We start from the raw sequence: 17,500 nt of genomic DNA on the forward strand, positions 1-17,500 counted from the left end.
AACTCTGAAAGAAATTCTAACCAATTCGGAAAAACCTATAAACAATAAAAAACAAAAGGCGAAAAATCCCTTTACCAATTGAAAACCTATAAAATAAACAAAAAGGCGAATTCTTATGCCAAATTGAAAAGAACCTATAAAACAATTTCCCCCCCACAAAAGCCGGAAAATTCCTTTACCAATTTGAAAAACCTATTCAAAAAATTACAAAAGGAAAATTAGCTTTAACCAATTGAAAAATATCCGTATAAAATACAAAACAGGAAAATGCCTTTTCTACCAATTTTGAAAAACCCTATAAAATTGACAAAAGGAAATATTTACCAATTGGAAAAGCCTATAAAATTAAAATAACAAAAGGGAAAACTTCTTACCCAATTGAAAAACCTATAAAATACAAAAGCGAAAAGGAAATACTCTAACCAATTTGGAAAACCTTAAACCTAAAATGAAAATACCAAAAGGCCTGAAATCTACCAAGAAATTGAAAAGCCTTATAAAATACCAAACAGGAAATTCTTACCAATTGAAAAACCTATTCAAATACAAAAGGAAAATTATTACCCATTTGGCAAAAATAACCTATCAAAAATTACAAAAAGGCGAAACTTCTACCAATTCTGAAAGCCTATAAAAATACAAGAAAGGAAACCTTCCTACCAATTTGGAAAAACCTAATTAAAACATACAAAGGAAAATTAACACTACCAATTATTGGCAAAACCTCCCCTATAAAATACAAAGGAAATTCTACCAAATTTGAAAAACCGTAATTAAAAATACAAAAGCAGAAATTCTACCAATTTGAAACCTAATAAAAAGCAAAAAGGACAATATAAAATAATTTGAAACCTTCATCTACGAAAAGGAAAATTACCTAACCAATTTGAAAACCTATAAAATAAAAACAAAAGGCGAATTAATTGCTAACCAATTTTTGAAAACCACCTATAAAAGAATACAAGAAGGAAATTCTCACCAATTGAACCAACCTATAAAAATACCAAAAAGGAAATTATACCAATTGCAAAACCTATTAAAAATACAAAAGGCGAAATACTTAACCAATTTGGAAAACCTTATCAAAAATAAAAACAAAAGGAAAACTTAACTAACCAATTTGAAAACCTAATAAATATACAAAAGGCCGAAATTACTTGACCAATTGAAAACCTTAATAAAATACAAAAGGGAAACAAATTTACCAATTGGAAAACCCTATAAAATACAAACAGGAAACTCCTAACCAATTGGAAAAAACCTTATTAAAATACAAAAGGAAACTTACTAGAATTGGAAAACCTGACTAAAATACAAAAAGGAAATTCACTATCCAATTGGAAAAGAAGCCGTATGTAAATACAAAAGGCTAAACTTTACCAATTTTGAAAACCTTAAAATTAAATACAAAAGGGAAAATTCTACCAATTGCAAACCTAAACCCTTAAATAAAATACAAAAGGAAACATTTAACCAATTTGAAAAACCTATAAAATACAAAAAGGTGAAATTGGCTACCAATTATCGAAAACCTAATTAAAATACAAAAGGGAAAGACTTTCACCAATTTTGAAAAATATAATAAAATACAAAATGGAAATGCTATAACTTGAAATAACCTAATAAAAATACCCTGGTCTCTTTACCAATTGAAAAACCTTATTAAAATACAAAAGGAAATTGCTAACCAAATTGAAAAACCCTTAAATTAAAATTACAAAAGGAAACTTTCTACCCAAATTGAATGAAAACCTATAAAAATACCAAATGGAAAATTCGCTAATCCTAATTCGAAAACCAACTATTAAAAATACAAAAGGGAAACTCTACCAATTGAAAACCTTTGAAAACCTTAAAAACAAAAGTTGAAATTCTTACCAATTTGAAAACCTATTAAAATAAATACAAAAGGAAACTTCTACCAATTTGAAAACCTAAAACCTAAAATAAAAACCAAAAAGGAAATTCTGTACCGCAATTGCAAAAAAGACCGGTATAAAAATACAAAAGGTAAATTTCTTACCAATTGAATTGAAAAACCTATAAAAATACAAAAGGAAACTCTAACCAATTGAAAACCAAATAAATACCAAAGGAAATTTACCCAATTTGAAAACCTATCAAAATACAACAGGGAAAAATTTAATTCTACCAATTCGGAAAACCTATAAAATAAATACAAAAGCAAGGAAATTCTACCAATTGAAAAACCTATAAAAATAAAAGGAAAATTGGAAAAAGTCTACCAATTTTCTGAAAAATAACCTAAATTAAATTACAAAAGGTAAACTCTACCAATTGAAAACCTATAAAATACAAAAGGAAACTTCTACCAATTGAAAACCTATAAAATACAAAAGGAAATTCTACCAATTGAAAACCTATAAAATACAAAAGGAAATTCTACCAATTGAAAACCTATAAAATACAAAAGGAAATACTACCATTTGAAAACCTATAAAATACAAAAGGAAACTCTACCAATTGAAAACCTATAAAATACAAAAGGAAACTTTACCAATTGAAAACCTATAAAATACAAAAGGAAATTCTACCAATTGAAAAACCTAAAATCAAAACAGGAAATTCTAAACCAATTGGAAAAACCTTATAAAATACAAAAGGAAATATACCAATTGAAAAAACCTATAAAATAAAAAAAGGACATACTACCATTTGGACAACCTATAAATACAAAAGAAATTCTACCAATGAAAACCTAAAAAATACAAAAGGAAATCCTACCAATTGAAACCTATAAATTACAAAAAGCGAAATATACCAATTGAATAACCTATAAAACACAAAAAGGAAAACTCTACAATTGGAAAAACTTTATAACATCAAGGACAAACTCTACCAATTGAAAACCTATAAAATACAAAAGGAAATTCTACCAATTGAAAACCTATAAAATACAAAAGGAAACTTTACCAATTGAAAACCTATAAAATACAACAGGAAATTCTACCAATTGAAAACCTATAAAATACAAAAGGAAACTTTACCAATTGAAAACCTATAAAATACAAAAGGAAATTCTACCAATTGAAAACCTATAAAATACAAAAGGAAATACTTACCCTTTGGAATACCATAAATACAAAAAGGAACTATACCAATTAAAACCTATAAAATACAAAAGGAAATTCTACCAATTGAAAACCTATAAAATACAAAAGGAAATCTACCAATTGAAAACCTATAAAATACAACAGGAAATTCTACCAATTGAAAACCTATAAAATACAAAAGGAAATTCTACCAATTGAAAACCTATAAAATACAACAGGAAATTCTACCAATTGAAAACCTATAAAATACAAAAGGAAATATACCAATTGAAAACCTATAAAATACAAAAGGAAATACTACCATTTGAAAACCTATAAAATACAAAAGGAAATTCTACCAATTGAAAACCTATAAAATACAAAAGGAAATTCTACCAATTGAAAACCTATAAAATACAAAAGGAAATTCTACCAATTGAAAACCTATAAAATACAAAAGGAAATTCTACCAATTGAAAACCTATAAAATACAAAAGGAAATATACCAATTGAAAACCTATAAAATACAAAAGGAAATTCTACCAATTGAAAACCTATAAAATACAAAAGGAAATACTACCATTTGAAAACCTATAAAATACAAAAGGAAAAAATTTTATTTTTTTTTTTTTTTTTTTTTTTTTTTCTACCAAATTGAAACCTATAAAATACAAAACAGGAAAATTCTACCAATTGAAGAACCTTAAATCCAAAAGGAAACTCTACCATTGAAAAACCTATAAAATCAAAAGGAATTCTCCAAATTGAAACCTATAAAATACAAAAGGAAATTCTACCAATTGAAAACCTATAAAATACAAAAGGAAACTCTACCAATTGATAACCTATAAAATACAAAAGGAAACTTTACCAATTGAAAACCTATAAAATACAAAAGGAAACTCTACCATTAAAACCTTATAAAATACAACAAAGAAATTCTACCAATTGAAAAACTTATAAATACAAGAAATTCTACCAATTGAAAACCTATAAAATACAAAAGGAAATTCTACCAATTGAAAACCTATAAAATACAAAAGGAAATACTACCATTTGAAAACCTATAAAATACAAAAGGAAATATACCAATTGAAAACCTATAAAATACAAAAGGAAACTCTACCAATTGAAAACCTATAAAATACAAAAGGAAATTCTACCAATTGAAAACCTATAAAATACAACAGAAATTCTACCAATTGAAAACCTATAAAATACAAAAGGAAATATACCAATTGAAAACCTATAAAATACAAAAGGAAATACTACCATTTGAAAACCTATAAAATACAAAAGGAAATTCTACCAATTGAAAACCTATAAAATACAAAAGGAAATTCTACCAATTGAAAACCTATAAAATACAAAAGGAAATATACCAATTGAAAACCTATAAAATACAAAAGGAAACTCTACCAATTGAAAACTTATAAAATACAAAAGGAAACTCTACCAATTGAAAACCTATAAAATGCAAAAGGAAATTCTACCAATTGAAAACCTATAAAATACAAAAGGAATCTTTACCAATTGAAACCTATTAAAATACAACAGGAAATTCTACCAATTGAAAACCTATAAAATACAAAAGGAAACTTTACCAATTGAAAACCTATAAAATACAACAGGAAATTCTACCAATTGAAAACCTATAAAATACAAAAGGAAATATACCAATTGAAAACCTATAAAATACAACAGGCAATTCAAAAACCAATTGGCAAACCTATAAAATACAAAAGGAAATATACCAATTGAAAACCTATAAAATACAAAAGGAAACTTTACCAATTGAAAACCTATAAAATACAAAAGGAAATGCTAACAATTGAAAACCTATAAAATACAAAAGGAAAATTCTACCTAATTGAAAACCTTCTAAAATAAAACCAAAAGGAAATTCTACCTAAAAAATTGGAAAACCTAAAAATACAAAAGGAAACTTTACCAATTGAAAACCTATAAAATACAAAAGGAAATTCTACCAATTGAAAACCTATAAAATACAAAAGGAAATTCTACCAATTGAAAACCTATAAAATACAAAAGGAAATTCTACCAATTGAAAACCTATAAAATACAAAAGGAAATTCTACCAATTGAAAACCTAATAAAATACAAACAGGAAAATTCCTACCAATTGAAAACTATAAAAAATACAAAAGGAAATTATACATTGAAAACCTAATTAAAATACAAAAGGAAAAATTCCTACCAATGAAAACCAAAAATAACAAAAGGAAAATACTTTACCAATTTGCAAAACCTATAAACAATACGAAAAGGAAATTTACCAATTCGGCCAAAATTTCTTATGAAATACCAAAAGGAAATTCTACCAAATTGAAAACCTATTTAAATTATTAAAAAATACAAAAGGAAAAGGAAAACTTTCTACCAATTGAAAACCAAAACTATAAAAAAACAAAAGGAAATTATACCAAATTGGAAAACCTTAATAAAATACAAAAAGAAATTTACCAATTAAAAACTAGAAAAGAAAATAAAAAGAAAATTCCTAACAATTGAAAACTATAAAATACAAAAGGAATAATTCTTAACCAATTGAAAACCTATAAATACCAAAGGAAAACTTTACCAATTGAAAAAACCATTATAAAATAAAAATACAAACAGGAAATTATACCCGAAATTGAAAAACCTCATAAAAATACAAAAGGGAAAACTTTCTACCAATTGAAAACCATATAAAATACCAAAAGGAAAATTTACCAATGAAAACTTTAAAATACAAAAGGAAAATAATTCTACCAATTGGAAAACACTAATAAACAATTACAAAAGAAATTCCTTACCAATTGAAAACCTATAAAAATACAAAAGGAAACTTCTACCAATTGAAAATAACCTATAAAATACAAAAAGGAAAATTCCTACCAAGAAAAACCTATAAAATACAAAAGGAAATAACTTACAATTTGAAAACCTAAATAAAATACCAAAGGAAATACTAAAAACCATTGATAAACTAAAATAAAATTACAAAAGGAAATTTCTTACCAATTGAAAACCTATTAAATACAAAAGGAAAATACCTACCAATGAAAATAACTAAAATAAAATAAAAAGGCAAACTTACTATCCAATTGAAAACCTATAAAAATACAAAAGGAAAACATTATCAATGATAACGATAAACTACAAAAGGAAACTCTACCAAGTGATAAACCTATAAAATACCAAAAGGAAAATCTACCAATTGAAAATACCTAATTATAAAAAAATACAAAAGGAAATTAACCTACCATTGAAAAACCGATAAAACATACAAAAAGGGAAATACTACCAATTATGCAAACTAAAATACAAAAGGAAATACTACCATTTGATAACCTATAAAATACAAAAGGAAATTCTACCAATTGAAAACCTATAAAATACAAAAGGAAATACTACCAATTGATAACCTATAAAATACAAAAGGAAATACTATCATTTGAAAACCTATAAAATACAAAAGGAAACACTATCAATTGATAACCTATAAAATACAAAAGGAAACTCCTTACAAAACTTGAGGCCAACCTATAAAATACAAGGAAATTAACCAACCAAATTGAAAATAACTATATACAAAAATCGGAACACCCTTAGGAAATGAATTAACCTATAAAATACAAAAGGAAATACTACAATTTTTGAAAATAACCTATTAAAATTACAAAGGAAACTAACCAATTGAATAACCGGAAAATAAAATACCAAAAGGAAAAACCACTATTAATTGAAATAAACTAAAAATTAAAAAAGGAAACAAAACCTTAAATCCAATTGGAATAACCTTTTTATAAAATACAAAAGGAAATACTACTAACTGAAAACCAATAAAAGGAAAAAACAGACAGAGAAACCATTTTCAGAAATTAAAAAAAGAAGAAGAAAAGACTGTGTCCAAATATTTCCAGAAAATATTGGACAAAGGAACTAGATTTATCCTGTAGGAAAATATTTGTCAAGAAGTGGCAGACAAAACGAGTGGGAGTCGCTAATTCAAGGGCACATGTTATCACGTAATAGTACTTGAATTAAACATATGTTTATTCAAAAGCCGCTGTAAATTGGAGAGGGCCACGCATTTGGACCAAATATGAGTAGATCGCATCTATCTAAAAATATACGCTAATGATGGTAAATACTACCCCATCTCAGAATAATATCTATGAATTCTAGTTGAACTGAACACTTAACACACAAGACGGGAGTAACGTATTAGCTGTAGAACATTAATTTTGCAATACGTGCAGCTCACCTGCTTAAAATTCCCGCGGTGGCCCGAGCTATTACTCACCTGGTTCAACAGTCACAGCGTAACTTGAGCTGAATTTCAAAGTGCTGACTCGACCTTGAGGGACGCAAAACTATACTAAAGCTATCCGCAGGTTGGTTAAGTATCTCCAAGTCACGTATCGGTTAAATTAATATATGGGTTACGCAAAGAAAGCGCAGAAGTCAAGACCAAGATGGTTGCGGGGGCAGCTGGTGAGGAGGGGAGATGGTGTACGAAACATGTTGCAGGAGAGATCTCAAGGAAATTGCAGTACCGGGGACACGAAGGAGAAGAGATGGAGAGACTACCTTCTAAAAGACATGAGACACAGTCGAGTACACGAAAGCACACAAGACAGAATCACCAGGTAAAATGTTAATTAAAAATAGCGATCTCGACTAAGGAATCAAGCCGAAGAGGAGACGAGGATTTGAACCAAATATGAAAATACTACTTTCCCAGCGCTTCATTCCCGACAGGGGCAACTCAGTGTTGAAACATCCTCCTTTACCAGACTTAATATTGCCAATAAAAACACAACAGATATTTACTTAAAATTGGCTCCAGCCCCGAAATCGCAGACGAGACCCGACTTCGACAAGGAGCAACCCTCAACATGGACCAGTTACTGGAAAATTAGCATGGAAACAAAATCAGGTCAGAGATCATGCACGACATGAAAGCCTAAGCCAAGGAGAGAGCATGTCATGCTATATGTTAAGGGATAGTCGAACATGCCATAGAGAGAAAAGAATATCCAGACTTGTAGGAGAAGGAGAGAGGAGTTCCCTCACTGAGGCATTCCAATCTTAGTGTACAGAATACTGATCTTACGAGCAATAGGGTCTCTTTAACACGTTAGTATGGTAAACGGATTAGACCTTTCAAAAACAACTCAAGCAAAAGGACTGGATCCCTTTTAACAAGTAGGCAAACGGATTGGTAAAATGACTGATCCCTCAAGATACACAGGCAAAGGGATTGGAACTTCCATGGAGGTATAATACCCGGATCCCTTTCAATTCTCAAGTAGGTTGTCTGGACTCCCTCACAAAGAACACCGGGCAGGCAAAAGGATGGCGTCCTTTATGGGCAGGCAGCAAGAAGAGAGGTTAGAGATCATCCTAAAGTCTTTTACAATCACTTACCATTGTCTGCCAATAGGTTCCAACACAATGTTTTCTATTCCAGTTCAAGGACTCCTGAGCCAAGCGATACAAATCGTCTTTTACATCTCGCTACAAGAACAGAGCAAAATGAGAGACAAGAAACGGGGTGCAGCCATAATCCAGTTTATTTGTTGCCAAGCCTGGCTTTTATAAATAGGATGAAAACAAATGGGGTGTCTGTTAACACATCAATTCTACGAGAATAATAATGCATCTAGAATTCATCGGTACAAACAAATCTCTAATAACATGATAAAACATTCCTCTATAAATACAACATTCTTCTTTCATTATGCAAACAATGTTTTTCAAACAATAAACAAGACAAGTATAATCACTAGGCAACCCTTTACTTAAAATACTATATTCTGTTTTGTTTTTTTCCATCTGTCCATCCGCCTGTGGTGGTCGCGCATGGTAACACTGCGTCTCGGGCTTTAAATAATTACGCTATGTGTAGGTTTTAGGTAAATAAAAGGATATCTTGGTGTACATTTGCAACTGAAGTGTTTTAATAATTTGGTGTATGCGAATTACACCGTTAATATTCGAAATGGGATGTTATTTAAAGCCCGGAACGCAGTGTTACCATGCGCAAATACCACAGGCCGATGGACAGATGAAAAAAAAAAAAAACAGAGTATAATCAAGGTTATTTACACAGTATGCAGAGCAAACACATGCAAACAATTGCACAAATACACAGAAGGCTGGACAAGTGGACATGGATATAGAAATCTAACAAATAAAAGGGTCAAGACAGAAATTTTCAGACCAAAAACTACTCTTCCATACCTTTGGAACAGAAGCGGGGTCCACTATCGGGACATCATAGCTGGCGCTAATTTCGTCCAGGGAAGAGGCTGATGAGAGTGTCCGGTACATTGTGAAGCGTAATGAGAGTGTGGCTTCTGTTATCTATTATAGATTTATGCTGTGACTGCCGCAGTTAAGAGCACGGCACTTGGAAGACTTCGAATGGCCCTTATGGCAGAAGAACGGAAGGCACAGTAAGCTGAATTTGTATTGTACTTTGATTTCAGAAGAGATATGCAGTTGCCAGTCTGTCCTTGAACCTGTAAAGGAAATCAGGATTATGATAATAGATCAATATACTTTAAATATCTGAAGTATGAAATATATGTGAAGGGATACCCTGGGGATCACCAATAGTGTATGAATAAAATAACCAGGAGCACACGAAAGAAAATCATATTTTCAGGAAAATAGAATGATTCAATATCATAGATACCAGGTCAACAACTGATAAAAAAAAAAAAAATCCTGCTTGAATTTAAACTGCACTAACACTAATTCAGAAAGTCTTTGGTGTTGCCTGAGCACTGTATTTGTTAAATCAAGTCCTTACAAAGAAAACTCGACATAAAAAAAAAGAATGCTCAACAGCAATACGTCAAACTAAGCCATTCATCATTTTCTCTCGAGTGTTTGCACAATTTCATAGCAAGTTCTATAAAATTCATAGCACATATGGTGGAAAATACCATGAAATTCACTTTGTACTTCTAGCAGTGATCCATCATTAAGCAAAGTTACTCCTGGAATACGTGAGAAGCCCAATAATGCCTACATTTCAGCATTTCACAACCAGGGTATAATCGGTGGCCACGATATAAATACGGCTATGTATAACACATCACTCGCCATCACCTGACGGAAGCGTTTCACGGAACGTCAGCGCGGGACGAAAGGCAGCAGTGGACTGACCGGCAAACAGGAAGGATTGACAGTGAGACATGAAGGCTACGTGAATGCCTGAGAATAAATTAAGTGCATCGAAAAAAAGTAAATAATGCAATATAGTGTTCTGTACAGCGTATAATGGTGTATGAAACTCTCAGCCAATGAAACTTTCAGCCGGCAGCGTTGGCCTGTGTTGTTGCAATGCCAAACCCACGATTTCAGCTAAATTTAACATTAAATCAAATAAAAACTACTCCGGTTAGAGGGCTGCAATTTGGTATGTCTGATGATTGGAGGGTGGGTGATCAACATACTAACTTACAGCCTTCTAGCACCAGTAGTTTTTAAGATCTGAGGGTGGATAGAAAAAGTGCGGACGGACAGACAAAGCCGTCATAATAGTTTTCTTTTACAGAAAACTAAAAATACAGTCTTCATGGTAAGACGAGGAAAAAGAATATAAGGTGGGAGTTTTTTTTTTTTTTTTTCATAGCTCAAGAACGTAAGGAGTTAAACAAGGATTAGGATGTCTTAAAGACTTGTTAGTCCATCCGAGGAGACATCGTGTGCTCACTTATCTGTAGGAGCAGGCTTTATTCACAGTGTCCTAATGATTTTGTCTGGCTTTCTTTTAAACTCTTCTACATTGTTTCCTACTAAAAGATAACTTCATCTACTATTACTTCTTGCATTTCTTCCCCTACCACTCAATCTGTCTTTGTCTGTCTGTCTCATCTGCAAGCCATCATTCATCACCTATTCCCACTGGCAGCTTCTCCCTTCGCCCCACTTGGAGAGACGCCAAGAGCACACCTTCCCTCCCCTGGACGGTTATTACAACACAAGAGTTACATAAATGTTATGATTCGTGAGACCTGCATGAAAGAGACGGCGTTTGGTCTAATCTGTTCTGTCAAAACTCCCGTCGTGAGGGGAAGTGTTTGCGTTGGGTACGTTTGTTTCTGGGTGATGATGATTGTAGAATTTAGGGCAAAGGCCAAGCACTGGGACCTATGAGGTCATTCAGCGCTGACACGGAAATCGACATTACAAGGTTTGAAAGGTGTAACAGGTGGAAAACCTCAAAGCAGTTGCCCTACGAATCAACTGTTAGGAGAGGGTGGAAAGTAAGATAAAGGAAGAATATGAAAGGAGGTACAGTAAAAAGGAACGAAAATGGTTGCAGCTATCGGCCGGAGGCACGCTGCAAAGAACCCTAAGTAATGCCTACAGTGCATCGCAGGAGGTCCACCGACGGCACTACCTCGCTACGGGGGTTATTTCTGGGGATGTGAAAGAATTTTAAGAAAGTGTTCATCAGTTCAGAAGAACATCAGTATGCATAATGAAATGAATATAGAAATTAAGCTAAAAGCCAAGCACTCGGACCAATGAGGTCATTCAGCGCTGAAAGGGAAATCGACATTAAATGGTTTGAAAGGTGTTACAGGAGGAAAACCTCAAAGCAGTTGCACCATGAAGCAATTGTTAGGAGAGGGTGGAAAAGTAAGACGGGTTTAAGAGATTATAAAAAGGAGTGCGGTAAAATAAACAATGAATGTGCGCGCGAGTGAGTGAGTGAGGGTGTGTGTGTGTGTGTGTGTGTGTGTGTGTGCATGCATTATGGCACGAAACGGTCTCGCTTTGAATTCACTTCCCGTTTCTGTTATATTTGTTTTCCATTGGAAAGACGTCTGCCGCCGTTTCCTGTTTGTTATCTCGTTTACGTCCGGGATGCTCAGGGAAACTAGACAGGCAGCCTGTATCGTATTTGTACTCAATGCTCCTGAGTACATATTCGTGACTGCGACTCATTTGTGTGGCTAAATATATTATCTAAATAAATCTACGTCAGTGAATTTATTTAGGCGCACGTAACTTAGCGCTGGTAAACGTTGTCTAGACTATTATTATTGTTATTATACTATTATATCCTTTTAATATAATATTAATATAATGAATTAATGTAATATTATATTAATATCATAATATATATTAATAATATTAATATTATTATTATTAATATAATAATGATAATAAGACTGCTGGGCACTGACCCAGGCTGACAACCTACACATCCTTGAAAATGGGCAGATAGGGCCTTCAAGTACTTGAATGTTGAGTAAAATAATAATAATAATAATAATAATAATAATAATAATAATAATAATAATAATAATAATAATAGGTCTGGACGAAACGTCGCGTTGGAGAGAGAGAGAGAGAGAGAGAGAGAGAGAGAGAGAGAGAGAGAGAGAGAGAGAGAGAGAGAGAGCATTGTATAAGCAATAATAAACACCAATAATAATAATAATGATAATAATAATAATAATAATAATAATATATTCATGTAGTGTGACTCCATGCATATAACATTGATATATTAATGCATACATGACGCTCCGTACACTAAAAACAAGAAAAAAAATACCTTGGAAATAATGTAGTAACATTAAACTTTAGCGATACCTGTCCTTCCAACGAGCATAATTAATTAATGCACAGCCAGTATTCCCAGCCTGCGTCTAACGGTGGAAGTCATCACAACAAATTCCGCATTTTTGAACCAGAAGACGACTGGCTTCTTACAAACGAAGCAAAGGCACCTCTGCCTTGTAGCCTTGAAGGTATTTGGGTCGAAGAGTGCTTCCCGCTGACCTTCAAGCCGAGTTCCGTCGGCTGACATAAATCTCCGGCTTCGGCGGATACAAAAATCCTGGATGAAAATCCAGGGATTCAGATATACGTATATTTTACGTAGCTCCTCCTGTCCAAGTTATTCACACATACTACACACGTGCACATAATATTCAATTGTATTCCACATGGGAAAATAAAAGGGGAATACAAGTGAATTCACATATCTTCTTCGTGTCTAAGAAGATGACCAGTAATAAATTATATATATATATATATATATATATATATATATATATATATATAGTATGTATATATATATATATATATATATATATATACACATATAATATACTATATATATAGAGTATAGGTATTTATGTATATATGTTATATGTATTACATACTATACATAGTAGATAACAACGTCTTACACATGAAACACTTCATATACATACTACATACATACATATATATATATATATATATATATATATATATATTATATATATATATATATATACTGGAAAAGGGTTATACTTTCTATTACTAGCCTTGCCTCACGTGACTTTTTTTCCTTTTTTTTTCTAACGTAGGGCTGGTGCGTCCAAACTTGGCCCAGCCAAAGGCAGGGTGATTTCTCGAACAAACAAAACCGCACCCAGTCCGGCCAAACCTCAGATCAATGTGCCTGCAAGCGGCTGCCTCGAAGCCGATTGGCGGAGATTGCGTGACGTCAATTTCGTCTGAACTGTGGATCGTACGAGGAGTAACTCCCTTCGTTTGTTTGTTCGTCATTCTTTATATTTAAATCCGTTTACAAACGGAACTTATTCCCATACGTAACAGTAATGGTGGATACTAAAAATATAAAGAATTTCAATTTTGCAAGTTGGGTTGAGGCAGATTTTCCTTACATGCACATTTGAAGTCGAGGAAAAAGAGCGAGAAAAGCAAAATGGTTTCTCAAGTCACGTGTCTGACTCCAGCACCAACCCGTCGACCGCCACCTTCCCAAGACCTCCCCAACCCACCTCCCCAGACACGTTTTTACAATGGTACTATAATCAAGCAACATAACTTAAAAGTCCGGATCGCGCACAGGTCAGCTCAAGCCAACGCTGCGCAAGCACGCAAGCACCCGTGTTGCAAAGCTTGGCACGAGAAGTTTAACATGAAGAGCTTAACAATGAAGAGAGACTTGGATGACATTGCCTTTGTATTATAATTTCAGCTCTATGGACACTACCACGTTCTCACTTTTATTAATATTGCAATAAATGAAACCTATCCACATGGATCAAACACACTAAAGGGGCCACTGACTTGAAATTCAAGCTTCATAAGAATGTTGGTTTCAACCTCCCACCGCAGACCCCACACTGCGGCAGTAACTGATCATGATGCAGAGCCAGCGATTTTTCCTCGCCCTGGGGGAGACGCGAACCCAGTGTACCACTCGCCTCCATCCTGCACTCACTCGGTCCTCCTAGACTAATATTAAGACCTTTTCTTTCCAAGGCCTCTTTCACGAAATCTGTCCATGTCTCCTTCACTCCTAACACTTCCCCGACTGTACATTATTCCTCAGCCTGCTATGTATCTCCACATTTCTCGCCCTATCAGTGACTTCACCTATACTAAACAAAGTTCGTCTCAGAGAGCTTCAAATTCAACACAGATGTCCAAATTTCGCTTCCATAAAGGAAGGGTAGCTAAACAATCCCTTCATACATTCTCACCTTTTACACATTTCCCGCTACCTGCCTTGTTTTACCTCTATGAATTACTGCCTTTCTAATTATTATTATTATTATTATTATTATTATTATTATTATTGTAAAATATCTATAACGGCATCGCTGTGGGCTTCTTGCCTCATTTGAATACCTCATGTGATAATTATCACAATAACAAAATTAACATCTCATAATCAATTAGGGGCATGGAAACCAAATATTTTCTTAGCAAGTCTTCGTAGAATACGATGTCCACATGTGACAAAAAAAAAAAAAGGAAAAAAAAGTACGGTCACCAAATTCTTCTAAAAATATTAAAAAAAAACAAGAAAGTATTTGTTCAGCAAAATAACAGTCGTAATTAAGAACGCTGGAACAACATACTATATTCTGCCAAGTTATATTTTGTGTAAGATACATTTCTCGAACCAAGAAAACTTAGTCGTTACCAATGAGAATGTGCGCCTGCCTACAAAATGAAGCTCGGTCAAATAGAGAGAGAGAGAGAGGTATGTAATGGCATCGTTATAGTGATGTGGAAGTTATCTGCACAGGGGGTTAATCCTTTATCTATCTATCTATCTATCTACTATCATCTATCTATCTATATATATATATTATTATATATATATATATATATAGTATATATCTATCTATTATCTATCTAATCTATCTATATATATATATATATATATATATATATATATATATATATGTATATATATATATATAATGTGTGCACAAAAAATACGCACTGCAAGCATTAACCTTGGCCTTCAAACAGTTTGCTTTTACGAAAAGATCTCTAAAGAAATGTTTTTGGCAGCAGTATAAAACGGGACGGTATACCATAATTAAGTAAACTAGGTCCATTTGAGCCCAGGATAAAAATGGAGTGACAAGACTAACCCACATTCCTTTAATTTATGTTTCCAAAGTCTTTGGGATTCCTGGGAGGGTCGCTCAATAACACCTGCGGCTAACACCTGGCCCAAGATTAAAAACAGCCTATTTTTTTTAAAGCCTTGATAGACAGTTCGCTGTATTAGAATAATAATAATAATAATAATAATAATAATATTTTTAAAAGCCTAATGCTCCAGTTTCCCTTGATAAACAGTTCGCTGCATCAGAATAATAATAATAATAATAATAATAATAATAATAATAATAATAATAATAATAATAATAATAATCTTGCACAGGCTTCCTACATTATGCTCACTTAATCGGTGAAATATAGCCTTGTAATTCCCAAGGATTGTAAACACTCTTTATGATAGTGCGTACTATCTTTAAGCTAGACTTTGGGTACAAGCTACGTCAGAGATAGCAAGCACGCACACATTCTATTGGAACCAGGCTAACGCCAAATGACTTGCCAGAAGAAACAGAGCAAATAAGGGATATAAATAACTCCCTTTACCTAGTAGAAAAAAGATTTCTACCCATTTTCGCTGTCCCGACTCTGGGCATCAGGTGAAGGAAGTCTCCTTGACTAACGTGGGACTTGAAGCTCGTTCGTTTACCAAGGGGCTTTTTTTCTGTATTCATTTGTTTATTCGAAGGTGAACTAACAATCGACTGACGCAATGAATTACAACAGAAAAAACTCTGGAGGTCATCAGAGTCCAGGAACTTTCGGCAGACGCAAAATTGACAAGAAATTAATTACTATTTGACAAATGAACAAGAAAAAATAAGACTCCGTTTGTAATTGCCGCCGTCCAGCTCGTGTCACCCCCCTCTCGACCCTCTCATATAGTACCGTCATTTTTTATGGTATGGGTACACTAGCACAGTGTCTAATAACAATAAGAACCGGAGAATCAAACTTAAAATTAATTGGACTACAATAACGATAACCTATAACGAAATTAGGCTGATCACCACTGATAACTTCGGCTCTGCATAAATGTTCTTTTTAATCTATAATTTCATACATATCTCTTCGCACTGACCTGGGTACATTTAAGTGTTTAAAACGAGGGTCTATAGGATACATTTACGTGTTTAAAACCAAGGTCTATAGGATACATTTACGTGTTTAAAACCAAGTTCTATCGGATCCATTTACGTGTTTAAAACCAAGGTCTATTGGATACATTTACGTGTTAAAACCCAGGCTATAGGACCATACGTGTTAAAACCAAGGTCTATAGGATCCATTTACGTGTTTAAAACCCAGTTCTATAGGATCCATTTACGTGTTTAAAACCAAGTTCTATAGGATCCATTTACGTGTTTAAAACCAAGTTCTATAGGATACATTTATGTGTTTAAACACCAATTCTAAAATAAATTACAATTAAAACCGGTGTGTTTTAAAACCAAGTTTATATTAGGATCCATTACGTGTTTGCCAAAACCCAGTCCTATAGGGATCCATTACGTTGTTTTAAAACCAAGATATAGGGAATTTCCATGTATGTTTTTAAAATCCAGATTTCTAAAAATAGGAATTCCACGTGTTGAAAACCAAGTCTATAAAATCCATTTACGTGTTTAAAACCAAAAGTTCTATAGGATACAATTTACGTGTTTAAAAACAAGGTGTGGAGAAACCGGCTAAAGGATACATTTACGTGTTTAAAACCAAAGTCTATAGGATACATTTACGTTTTTAAAACAAAGGACTCTATAAGATACAATTACGTGTTTAAAACCAAGTTCTATAGGCTACATTTACGTTTAACACCCACGTCTATAGGATACATTACATGTGTAAAACCAAGGTCTATGGGATACATTTACGGGTTTAGAACAAAGGATGCTATAGGATACATTTACGTGTAAAACCAAGATCTATAGGGTACATTTACGTGTTTAAAACCAATGTCTATAGGATACATTTATGTGTTTAAAACCAAGGTCTATGAAATACATTTACTCGTTTAAAACCAAGGT

General features: G+C 32.8%; 1 protein-coding gene across 4 annotated transcripts in view; it reads right to left on the reverse strand.

Annotated features, from left to right (window-relative positions):
• The window catches only part of LOC135209051 (L-asparaginase 1-like), a 100,412-nt gene that overhangs the window by 51,977 nt on the left and 30,935 nt on the right, over positions 1–17,500 (reverse strand). For 3 of the 4 annotated variants that reach the window (XM_064241604.1, XM_064241602.1, XM_064241603.1), the window contains exons 2-3: positions 9,309–9,589; positions 8,493–8,582 (exon numbers count right to left, since the gene is read on the reverse strand). In XM_064241604.1, the coding sequence (XP_064097674.1) occupies positions 8,493–8,582; positions 9,309–9,398 (180 nt within the window). In that variant the 5' untranslated portion in view covers positions 9,399–9,589. The remainder of the gene's footprint in view (positions 1–8,492; positions 8,583–9,308; positions 9,590–17,500) is intronic. The other variant, XM_064241605.1, reaches the window with a different exon arrangement.

This window comes from Macrobrachium nipponense, chromosome 37 (assembly GCF_015104395.2).
Source record: "Macrobrachium nipponense isolate FS-2020 chromosome 37, ASM1510439v2, whole genome shotgun sequence".
Classification (NCBI taxonomy): domain Eukaryota; kingdom Metazoa; phylum Arthropoda; class Malacostraca; order Decapoda; family Palaemonidae; genus Macrobrachium; species Macrobrachium nipponense.